This window comes from Dermochelys coriacea, chromosome 21 (genome assembly GCF_009764565.3).
Source record: "Dermochelys coriacea isolate rDerCor1 chromosome 21, rDerCor1.pri.v4, whole genome shotgun sequence".
In the NCBI taxonomy this organism is placed as follows: domain Eukaryota; kingdom Metazoa; phylum Chordata; order Testudines; family Dermochelyidae; genus Dermochelys; species Dermochelys coriacea.
The window spans coordinates 18,754,297-18,766,855 of record NC_050088.1 but is presented as its reverse complement, the minus strand read 5'-3'; the positions used below and the strand labels follow the sequence as shown (position 1 = coordinate 18,766,855).

At 43.5% G+C, this 12,559-nt stretch overlaps 1 protein-coding gene across 12 annotated transcripts in view; it reads right to left on the bottom strand.

The window, feature by feature from the left end:
* Positions 1-12,559, bottom strand: part of LZTR1 (leucine zipper like transcription regulator 1) — a 310,867-nt gene that overhangs the window by 37,149 nt on the left and 261,159 nt on the right. For 7 of the 12 annotated variants that reach the window (XM_043500716.1, XM_038379621.2, XM_043500715.1 and 4 more), the window contains one exon: positions 9,406-9,486. The exons of 3 other annotated variants lie outside the window; for them this stretch is intronic. In XM_043500716.1, coding sequence (XP_043356651.1) covers positions 9,406-9,486 — 81 coding nt within the window. Of the gene's footprint in view, positions 1-6,782; positions 9,300-9,405; positions 9,487-12,559 lie in introns of those variants that run through there. 2 more of the 12 variants (XM_038379619.2, XM_043500718.1) reach the window with 2 other exon arrangements.

Genomic DNA, 12,559 nt, shown 5'->3' with positions numbered 1-12,559 from the left:
ACCTGACCTCAGGTTGTGAGCCCTGCATGAGACATGAGCCCTGCAATTTGTATGTGGTATGTAGCTGAAGTATGCTTACCTAGCCACAGGCAAGTCAAACTTGCGGGGAGGAGTGTGTAAGCTCATGCTTGTTTGTATATGGATAAAATATGTATATGTTTAATGCTTATCTATGTACGGAAAATCAGGCCTTTCTATCTAGTGTTATCAAGCATAGCATCCATACTATCCTAGCTGAAAAACCTGCATTCCCACAACTCTTCCCTCAGACAAAGAGTTTGGCTAAGGCAATAGCAAGATGCAGTATCTGAGTGGAATTAGAAGTTAGGCATTGTGATGCGGAGCATTGCCTTGCCTAACTTTTGGGCACCTAGAAAATCACAGGGATTCACAGAGCCTGAATCAGATGCCCAGGCTCCCAATGAGAGACATACGGAGATCTAGGTGCCTAAGAGCAGGATCCACAAAAGCCAGCATGGTGAGCCAGGAGCTGCTTCAATTAGCCAATGGGAGATCATGAGGAGAAGGGTGTGTCCTAAGCCCCGCCCCCTTACAAAGTTAGGCACTTAAATCCATGCTGCAGGGAGGTGCCTATCTGTACTAATGATTCACAGCCAGGAATCTTCTTCTGGACTCAGGTACCTACGCTGTTTTTTGCAAGAAACACAGGAAGAGGGGCCCACCTTGTAACTTTTAGCTCAGTGGCTAGCATGCTCAACATAAGAACATAATAATGGCCATACTGGGTCAGACCAAAGGTCCATGCAGCCCAGTATCCTGTCTACCGACAGTGGCCAATGCCAGATCCCCAAAGGGAGTGAACCTAACAGGTAATGATCTAGTGATCTCTCTCCTGCCATCCATCTCCACCCTCTGACAAACAGAGGCTAGGGACACCATTCCTTATCCATCCTGGCTAATAGCCATTAATGGACTTAACCTCCATGAATTTATCTAGTTCTCTTTTAAACCCTGTTAAAGTCCTAGCCTTCACAACCTCCTCAGGCAAAGAGTTCCACAGATTGACTGTGCGCTGAGTGAAGAAGAACTTCCTTTTTGTTTTAAACCTGCTACCCATTAATTTCATTTGTTGGCTCCTAGTTCTTATATTATGGGAACAAGTAAATAACTTTTCCTTATTCAATTTCTCCACACCACTCATGATTTTATATATCTCTATCATATCCCGCCTTAGTCGCCTCTTTTCCAGGCTAAAGAGTCCTAGCCTCTTTAATCTTTCCTCATATGGGACCCATTCCAAACCCCTAATCATTTTAGTTGCCCTTCTCCTAACCTTTTCTAATGACAGTATATCTTTTTTGAGATGAGGAGACCACATCTGTATGCAGTATTCAAGATGTGGGCACACCATGGATTTATATAAGGGCAATAAAATATTCTCCATCTTATTCTCGATCCCTTTTTTAATGATTCCTAACAACCTGTTTGCTTTTTTGACTGTCGCTGCACACTGTGTGGACATCTTCAGAGAACTATCCACGATGACGCCAAGATCTTTCTCCCAATTAGCTGTAGCTAAATTAGCCCCCATCATATGTATAGTTGGGATTATTTTTTCCAATGTGCATTACTTTACATTTATCCACATTAAATTTCATTTGCCATTTTGTTGCCCAATCACTTACTTTTGTGAGATCTTTTTGAAGTTCTTCACAGTCTGCTTTGGTCTTAACTATCTTGAGCAGTTTAGTATCATCTGCAAACTTTGCCATCTCATGGCAAAGTTTACCCCCTTCTCCAGATTATTTATGAATAAATTGAATAGGATTGGTCCTAGGACTGACCCTTTGGGGAACACCACTAGTTACCCCTCTCCATTCTGAAAATATACCATTTAGTCCTACCCTTTGTTCCCTGTCTTTTAACCAATTCTCAATCCATGAAAGGATCTTCCCTCTTATCCCATGACAACTTAATTTACGGAAGGGCCTTTGGTGAGGGACCTTGTCAAAGGCTTTCTGGAAATCTAAGTATACTATGTCCACTGGATCCCCCTTGTCCACGTTTGTTGACCCCTTCAAAGAACACTAATAGATTAATAAGATATTATTTCCCTTTACAGAAACCATGTTGACTTTTGCACAACAATTTATGTTCTTCTATGTGCCTGACAATTTTATTCTTTCCTTTTGTTTCAACTAATTTGCTCGGTACTAACATTAGACTTACTGGTCTGTAATTGCCGTGATCACCTCTAGAGCCCTTTTTTAAATATTGGCATTACATTAGCTGTCTGAAGCTGATTTAAAGGACAGGTTACAAACCATAGTTAATAGTACGGTAATTTCAATTTTGAGTTCTTTCAGAACTCTTGGGTGAATGCCATCTGGTCCCAGTGACTTGTTACTGTTAAGTTTATCAATTGAGTCCAAAACCTCCTCTAATGACACTTCAATCTGTGACAATTCCTCAGATTTGTCACCTACAAAGGACAGCTCAGGTTTGGGAATCTCCCTAACATCCTCAGCCGTGAATACTGAAGCAAAGAATTCATTTAGTCTCTCTACAATTACTTTATCGTCTTTAAGTGCTCCTTTTTTAACTCGATCGTCCGGGCCCCCACTGGTTGTTAGCAGGCTTCCTGCTTCTGATGCACTTAAAAAACATTTTTTTACCACCTTTTGAGTTTTTGGCTAACTGTTCTTCAAAAACTCCTTTTTGGCTTTTCTTATGACATTTTTACACTTAATTTGGCAGTGTTTATGCTCCTTTCTATTTACCTCACTAGGATTTGACTTCCACTTTTTAAAAGATGCCTTTTTATCTCTCACTGCTTCTTTTACATGGTTGTTAAGCCACAGTGGCTCTTTTACTGTGTTTTTTAATTTGGGGTATACATTTAAGTTGAGCCCCTATGACGGTGTTTTTGAAAAGTGTCCATGCAGCTTGCAGGGATTTCACTCTAGTCACTGTACCTTTTAATTTCTGTTTAACTAACCTCCTCATTTTTGCATAGTTCCCCTTTCTGAAATTAAATGCCACAGCATTGGGCTGTTGAGGTGTTCTTCCCACCACAGGAATGTTAAATGTTTTTATATTATGGTCACTATTTCCAAGTGGTCCTGTGATAGTTACCTCTTGGACCAGATCCTGCGATCTACTCAGGACTAAATCAAGAATTGCCTCTCCCCTTGTGGGTTCCTATATCAGCTGCTCCAAGAAGCAGTCATTTAAAGTATTGAGAAATTTTGTCTCTGCAGTTCGTCCTGAGGTGACATGTACCCTGTCAATATGGGGATAATTGAAATCCCCCACTATTAATGAGTTCTTTATTTTGATAGTCTCTCTAATCTCCCTTAGCATTTCATCGTCATTGTCACTGTCCTGGTCAGGTGGTTGATAATAGATCCCTTCTGTTATATTCTTATTAGAGCATGGAATTACTATCCATAGAGATTCTATGGAACATGTGGATTTTCATTTCAGATTTTTATTTCATTTGATTCTACACCTTGGATGTGCAAAATCCAGGGTCAGTGCCCCCTTCAGGCAGAAGGGGAGAAAGGATTTGAACAAGCATCTCCCACCTCTCAGGTGCAGGCTCTAACTACTGGGCTATGGGACATATTGATGTGTGCCTTCCTCAGCCTCCCCTGATAAAGCTATTCCACTCTGGATAAACAACTAAAGAATCACTAGAGCATGGGTCACCTCCCCAGTGAGTGCCCTCCCATTAGGCTACACTCCCTGGCCAATGACTCTTGGGATGTTATTACAAAGTCTGTAAGGGGACCAAGGGATGAGGTAACAAGCAGCAAGAATTGTACTGAAGAATAGCATGCTTGTTAGCTCCATGAGTTCTTTTTCAGGAAATGTGACCCCTGGACTTCAGAAAAGCAGACTTTGACTCCCTCAGGGAACGGATGGGCAGGATCCCCTGGAAGAATAACATGAGGGGGAAAGGAGTCCAGGAGAGCTGGCTGTATTTTAAAGAATACTTATTGAGGTTACAGGGACAAACCATCCCATTGTGTAGAAAGAATAGTAAATATGGCAGGCGACCAGCCTGGCTTAACAGTGAAATCCTTGCTGATCTTAAACACAAAAAAGAAGCTTACAAGAAGTGGAAGCTTGGACAAATGACCAGGGAGGAGTATAAAAATATTGCTCAGGCATGCAGGAGTGAAATCAGGAAGGCCAAATCACACCTGGAGTTGCAGCTAGCAAGAGATGTTAAGAATAACAAGAAGGGTTTCTTCAGGTACGTTAGCAACAAGAAGAAAGTCAAGGAAAGTGTGGGCCCCTTACTGAAAGAGGGAGGCAACTTAGTGACAGAGGATGTGGAAAAAGCTAATGTTCTCCATGCTTTTTTTCCAAAAAGAAAAGGAGTACTTATGGCACCTTAGAAACTAACAAATTTATCTGAGCAAAAGCTTTTGTGAGCTACAGCTCACTTCATCGGATGCATTCCTCATTGGATGCATTCAGTGGAAAATAAAGTGGGGAGATTTATATACACACACGGAGAACATGAAACAATGGGTTTTATCATACACACTGTAAGGAGAGTGATCACTTAAGATGAGCTATTACCAGCAGGAAGGAGGGGGGGAAGGAGGAAAATCTTTTCTGGTGATAATCAAGGTGGGCCATTTCCAGCAGTTAACAAGAACGTCTGAGGAACAGTGGGGGGTGGGGTGGGGGGAAGAAATAACATGGGGAAATAGTTTTACTTTGTGTAATGACCCATCCACTCCCAGTCTCTATTCAAGCCTAAGTTAATGGTATCCAGTTTGCAAATTAATTCCAATTCAGCAGTCTCTCGTTGGAGTCTGTTTTTGAAGTTTTTTTGTTGAAGGATAGCCACTCTCAGGTCTGTAATTGAGTGACCGGAGAGACTGAAGTGTTCTCCGACTGGTTTTTGAATGTTATAATTCTTGACGTCTGATTTGTGTCCATTTATTCTTTTATGTAGAGACTGTCCAGTTTGACCAATGTACATGGCAGAGGGGCATTGCTGGCACATGATGGCATCTGATGAAGTGAGCTGTAGCTCACGAAAGCTTATGCTCAAATAAATTTTTTAGTCTCTAAGGTGCCACAAGTACTGCTTTTCTTTTTGCGAATACAGACTAACACGGCTGCTACTCTGAAACATGCTTTTTTTGCCTCTGTCTTCACGAACAAGGTCAGCTCCCAGACTACTGCACTGGGCAGCACAGCAGGGGAGGAGGTGACCAGCCCTCTGTGGAGAAAGAAGTGGTTCAGGACTATTTAGAAAGGCTGGATGGGCACAAGTCCATGGGGCCAGATGCGCTGCATCCGAGAGTGCTAAAGGAGTTGGCGGATGTGACTGCAGAGCCATTGGCCATTATCTTTGAAAACTCATGGCAATTGGGGGGAGGTTTCGGACGACTGGAAAAAGGCTAATGTAGTGGCCATCTTTAAAAAAGGGAAGGAGGAGGATCTGGGGAATTTCAGGCCAGTCAGCCTCACCTCAGTCCCTGGAAAAATCATGGAGCAGGTCCTCAAGGAATCAATTCTGAAGCACTTAGAGGAGAGGCAAGTGATCAGGAAGAGTCAGCATGGATTCACCAAGGGTAAGTCATGCCTGACTAATCTAATTGCCTTCTATGATGAGATAACTGGCTCTGTGGATGAGGGGAAAGCAGTAGACCTTTTATTCCTTGACTTTAGCATAGCTTTTGATACCGTCTCCCACAGTATTCTTGCCAACAAATGAAAAAACTATGGGCTGGATGAATGGACTATAAGATGGATAGAAAGTTGGTTAGATTGTTGGGCTCAACGTGTAGTGATCAATGGCTCCATGTCTAGTTGGCAGCTGGTATCAAGCGGAATGCCGCAAGGGTCGGTCCTCGGGCCGGTTTTGTTCAATATCTTCAATAATGATCTGGAGGATGGCGTGGACTGTACCCTCAGCAAGTTTGCAGATGACACTAAATTGGGAGGAGTGGTAGATATGCTGGAGGATAGGGATAGGATACAGAGGGCCCTAGACAAATTAGAGGATTCGGCCAAAAGAAATCTGATGAGGTTCAACAAGGACAAGTGCAGAGAAGGAAGAAGAACATGCACCGCTACAGACTAGGGACCGAATAGTTAGGCAGCAGTTCTGCAGAAAAGGACCTAGGGGCTACAGTGGACGAGAAGCTGGATACAAGAAGGAGTCAACAGCGTGCCCTTGTTGCCAAGAAGGCTAATGGCATTTTGGGCTGTATAAGTAGGAGCACTGCCAGCAGATCGAGGGGCATGATCGTTCCCTTCTATTTGACGTTGGTGAGGCCTCATCTGGAGTACTGTGTCCAGTTTTGGGCCCCACACTACAAGAAGGATGTGGAAAAAATGGAAAACGTCCAGCAGAGAGCAACAAAAATGATTAGGGGGTGGAGAACATGACTTATGAGGAGAGGCTGAAGGAACTGGGATTGTTTAGCCTGCGGAAGAGAAGAATGAGGGGGGATTTGATAGCTGCTTTCAACTACCTGAAAGGGGATTCCAAAGGGGATTGATATAGACTGTTCTCAGTGGCAGTGGATGACAGAACAAGGAGTAATGGTCTCAAGTTGCAGTGGGGGAGGTTTAGGTTGGAAATTAGGAAAAACTTTTTCACTAGGAGGGGGTGAAGCACTGGAATGCATTACCTAGGGAGATGGTGGAATCTCCTTCCTTTGAGGTTTTTAAGGTCAGGCTTGACAAAGCCCTGTCTGGGATGATTTAGTTGGGGATTGTTCCTGCTTTGAGCAGGAGGTTGGACTAGATGACCTCCTGAGGTCCCTTCCAACCCTGATTATTCTATGACCACTCCTTTGTAGGGAGGACTAGGGTTTGCAGACTTGTTGGAAGTAGTCTGTTTTAACGGAAGGACCTGAAAGAGGAGAAGTTGGAGGTCCTGCAGAGCAGGTCAGGGAGGGTCTTCTGTGTGTAGAAAGCCACCTGGGGAAAGCCAGGAAGGCGGGAATGGAGAAAGGATACTAAGGACTTAGTGAATCGGGCAGTTTGAGTACAGTAAGGAGGGGGAGCAGAAAGATCTGTGGGCACATGAGGGAATCACGCTGTGCAAGGCCTTAACGAGAAGACAAGGAGCTTGGCTTTGCTGTAGAAATGGAGAGGAAAGCCAGCCAAAGGATGAGGAGGGGCTTGATGCTATCAGAATGGCAGGCAAGGAAGGCATTTTGGATGGATGTGGGCGTCAGGCAGGCCAGACAGGATGCTGTTGCAGAAGTTAAGGTGACAGATGACAATAGAAGAATGGAACCCTGTGCATTTCAAGGTGGGAACGGAGAAGGATGAGCAGGTTTTAAAGATTCTGTGAGGCAAACTAGCAAGATTTAGTGATAGCATCGATTTGGAGTGGAGTGGAGGGACAGAGAAGAGGAATCCAAAGTAATACGAGGGATGAGATACTGCAGCAGAAAGAGAAAAGAGAAAGCAACCTTGACAGTAAAGGGAGGGAGAGGGGAAGGCTTCAGGAGAAAGGAAAGGAGCTCAGTTTTACTCATGCTGATTTTGCTGACACCTGGAAATTCAGGAAGGGATGGCAGAGAGGCAATCAGAAATAATGGACTGGGCAGAGCTCAGGAGTGGAGAAATGAATTTGTGAATCTTCACCAGAGAGGCAACAGCTAAAGTTGTGTAACCAGATAAAGTTGTACAGAGACAGGGAGCGAGAAGAGGAGGGAGCCAAGAATGTAGCTCTGACAAACCCTGAAAGGGAGACAGAGAACACAAAGTAGCCACTGAAAGAGTGGTTGAGGGTGTAAGATGAGAACCAGAAGAGCATCAAGTCTAAGGCATTGTCTACATGGGTAAATTGCATTGGTTTGAGTTAAATTAGTGCAATCCCTTATGTGGACACTCTTGTTCCAGTTTAATAGTGTCTCATTTTGGTTGAACTAAGCCTTTTCCCATTCAGTTTATTAGCATAAAAAGCCACTCTTATACTGAATAGTGTCAATATTGGGTTAACTGAATCTATTGAAATTCACACCATCAGTTAAAAAGGGGCAATGTTATCATGTAAACAAGCCCTATAAAGCCAAGAAAGGAGAATCACTAGGAGGAGGGACTGGATCAACTCAGTTAATAGTGGTGCAAGACTGAGGAGGAGGAGAGAGGCAGAGTTGTCTTGAGATTTGGCCAGGAAGAGGTCATCGTTGACGTTGTTGAGGGCATCCAGGGGGAGTACAGATGCCAGATTGTAGGGGATTAAGATGAAGATGGAGATGATGAGACAAAAGAAGTAAACCACGTGCTTCAGCAGCAAAAGGAAGGAGTCAGATGGGACAACAGTTGGAGAAGACGTGCAGGAGGGAATCAAGGGTGTTTTTTTAACAATAAAGGAGATGGTATGTTGGAGACAGAGTGGTTGAGGGGGAGGTGGAAGGATGAGGTCAGTGAGGGAGACCTACCTTTGAAAAAAGAGAAGGTCAAAGGTGCTGGGTGCGGGGTTAGAGAAAGAAAGCAGGAGACATATTCCCGAGTTGAAGACTGGGGTGTATGGAGAGATGGTGCAGGATGGGAACAAATGAGGGGGAGGAGTAGAAGTGGAAGCTCATGCTGAATAGTATTTGGTCTCGCCTTAAAAAAAAAAAAAAAAGGAGACAAGATCTTCAGTGGAGAAGAGAAGTCAGTGCAAGACTAGAATCAAAGATAGAGAAGAATTAGTGCGGTTTTCCATTCTAACTCCTGTTTTCATTTGCTCATAACTTTCTAAAACGTTCACCTTTCAGGCCAGCGTCTGCTTTGCCTCTCGGTGGTTGGGGTTCTTTGTTTGGACAGACAATGTATTGAATAACAATATTCCCATCAATAAGGGACCGCATATCATATGACACAAACTAACAGGAATTTGAATTTCAGTCTTTTGACATTTTCTTACTATTTTATACAACAATCCATATTTACGTTTCACAAATATGGAGGCTGCAGAAGATCCAGCTAGAACATGATATGTTTTATGAAATTATGTAATACTACCATTACCACTACCACATAGGCAGTACTTCCTTCACCAGAAAACTGAGCATCACATTTATGATTGCCAGAGAGAGAGAGAAGCTTGTACATTCAATACATGTCAAACATATCTTGTCATACATATCTTGTCACCCAGCACTGGTGGTGGCACAGAAGGGCTAATATTTCAGAAAGAAAAGGACAAGGAAATGATGGGAATTCTGAATATCTGCTCTGTTCTGGTAGGTCTTCATGTCTCCAAAAAGCTGTTCTTTTAGATAAAAAAAGAAAAAAAAACAGGTATTGTCCACAGTATGCCTGTCAGTAACAATGCCCAATTATAAGCATAGCAAGTTGTCCTGTGGAGCAAGAAGAATTAAATGAAGGCCCAGATTAAGCTGCTCTCAGCCGTGGTAGTGACAGAGGACAACAGATTCCCAGAAACCCAGAGAAGATCCAACCAACCTTGATGAATTGGTGAACAATGATATGTAGGCAATGCTTCTTCATGTCCAGAGCCTGTGTCTTGTCAGCTGCCTCTAAAATCTAGAGCAGAACAAAGTTAAAACTCTCTTCTCTTTCTTCTTCTGATAAAAGTCTAACTCACAGACAAGTGCTGATTTTATGCAGAGAAGGTCATTTCCTTAAACTTGAGGTTGCCACCAACTTTCCATTCTGAACTGGATTTTGGATGTTGTGTGTGGTTCTTGCCAGAAGGTAATTTTTATGGAAATCTGGAAATGACTCAGGCTATGCATGGAGCCAGATTGTCTCAGGTGCCAGAATGAGACTGGTGTAGTCAAAGTGAAAGCAATATCCTAGGCTGTGGGTGGGGAGCAGTCAATGTAGGAGGGAGCACTGCTAACTTTATACCAACTGAGGATTCCCTCTACCAGGGAAATTCTTAGATGGCTAGATTTTAGCTCTTTTGCACCACCTGGACAGCAAAAAATGAGCAGGACCAGGGCAGAGGATCTGGTCCATGATCTTTAGGAAAAAATAGTTTATTTATGGTAACTGTCATTCATTGAAAGTTGCCTCTATGCATTCACATTTGTGGGTTTGACGCTCCCAATGATCTGCTAATGGAACTTCTACCAACCCAGTGTCCATTGGATCTGCATAAGCACCCCTTACTGACACTGATGTTCAACTTCTAAGCCTATAGAAGGAAGGTACCCAACCACCTCGGCTTCTTCTTCTATACCAAAGTATGATGAGAACTCTGAATGGAATGGGGACAGGAAGTGTGAATGCAGAAAGATAACTCTCAAAGAACAACTGTTATAAGTTTCTTCTTCCAGGTCCTCTGTGCATTCCCATTTGCAGGAGATTAGCGAGCAGTACCCACAGAGATACAAGGCAGGCTGAAGAGTTTGCAGCTGAAGAGAAGTTGTAGCACTACTTTCCCAGTCTCGGCCTCCAAACATGAGGTCAAGATTAAGGAACAGTACTTGCTAAGATGTGACCTGAACTTTAAATGAGTGCTCTACAGAACTCCCTACTGGGCACCAGCTTGAACATGCCACACAAATGGCTGTAATGCATAGTGGCAAGAGAACCTTAGTCCAAGAGTAACAGAAACAAATGGACAAGGTGATCCACTTGGATAATCTGCGAGAAAAAACAACCTGTCCCTTGTACCTCTTCCCATATGCTAAATTAGCCTAGTGCTATTTCAGAAGGGCATAGTTCTCTCTGGACAGAAACAGAGTGCCCTTCTCACATTCAGTGTGTGAAAATATGCGTCCTCTGGGAGTGGTGTGAGTTTTGAGGAAGAAAACCAGAAGGGATACAGACTGGTTAATATGAAAATCCATCACTGTTTTAGCAATTAAGTTTGGGTGTGGATATAGAAATCCCTCAACCTTACGTGTAAAGCTAGGTCACCATTAAATCTGCAACTGACTGACTCTCCAAGCTGACATAATGGCATTGAATTAGGCTTTTTTGTAAGAGATAGTCCAAAAAGCAGTTTGCCAGTGGTTCAGAGGTGGGGTTCCATGACCTTTGCTAGCACCCAGTGCAAGTCCCATGCAGAAAGAGGCTCCCTCACAAGAGAAAGGTGTTGGCAAAGCCTTAGATGGAATGTTTGATTGCAGAGTGTGGGGGAAATGAACTCCCCAACCACACTAGACCCTTGCAGATGGAGTTGGCATACAGAATCTGCATCCTGATGGATTTTTGGGGATGAATTGAACAGACTGGTCTCCTTTTGGTAATGGTCTAGAATGGAGGGTAGCACTCTAGAACAATCCTTCAGCCATTGCCCAAGTGGAGCATATCTTCCACTTTGAACACAGTACATGTGTGTCACATGTTTTCTAGACTGAAGAATCTTTCTCACTCTTGCAGAACAAGACAGGTCAGAGTTGGTTAAGAATCTAACAGCCCGGCAGTGAGATGCAGGGATACTAGATCTGGATGGAGAATTCTCTTCCAGCCTGAAATAGAAGGTCAGGAGACAGCAGAACGTGACATGGTAGCTCAAAGGAGGATGTAACAGCTTGGCATACAAGTGCTCTAAGACACTCTGGAGCAATGACAATAGTTTTTACCTTCTCTCAGCATACAAGGTACTGCCAAGAATGTACAAAGTTCTTGCTCCAGTCCAGGAGGAATGTGACCCTGAGAGACTCCTTCTTCCTGACCATTATTGAACAGAAAAGGTGACCCTTTCTGCCTTGATAGCAAAGCATTTTAGCACAGATGTTTACGTTCAGAAGAGATGGCAAGACAATGATGTTTCCAGAGACCACTCATGTTGGTCTAGTTGCCTTGGCCTGAATGCATGAAAGGAATTAGGTGCATAAGTCCCTATTTTAGGCACTTAAGTCCTGCTTTCAGCACCACTGTGATGCACAACCCCCTGCCAAACCCTGCAAGGGCCTGAACTCACTCGGCACTCAGGTACTTGCACTAAAAATTCCCTAGATGCCTATCTTACTGCCTGTGGGCAGGCATACTGCTGCATCACCAGGAGTGTCCAGATGCCTAGCTCTTGCCTAAGTCCCATGAGCCTCAGAAAGAACCAGATAATTTGGCAAAGCTGATATTGCAAGGTTTGCAGAGTTTGACCAGTACTGTGAAATCTGTTCTCTGACAGCAACATCTTATCCACAGGTTAGTCTCAGACTGTGCCAATAAAAGTGAGGCTCTTACAAGGGCACAGTTCAACATGCCCCACTTGATTTTGAGCCCCCAAGACTTGATTAAATGGCAGGTCAGGACCAACGAGCAGAAGAGTTCCTGCCATGATCTAGCTTTGAGAGGTCAGTTGTATAGATATGGCAAAACATATATTCCTCTTTTCCTTAGGTGGGTTGTCACCACAGCCAGGCGCTCAGTAAATATTCTTAGTGCTGTTGGCAGGCTGACGGAGAATGCTGTATTGTAAAAACTTTTCTCCTATGCAAAACTTCATGCATTTCCTATGTGATTGCTTTATATCTGTGAAAGTAGGTGTCCTTCAAATCAAGAATCATACATCAGGGCTTGTCTATATGAGCACTAATTTGCAGAAAGCTGGGGTGAAAACGTAGTGTGTGGCATGCTAGTGTGGGGTAAGTTTCTGTAGGGATCCTGCTGACACACTAAAAGTTCCCTAATGCACTTTAAT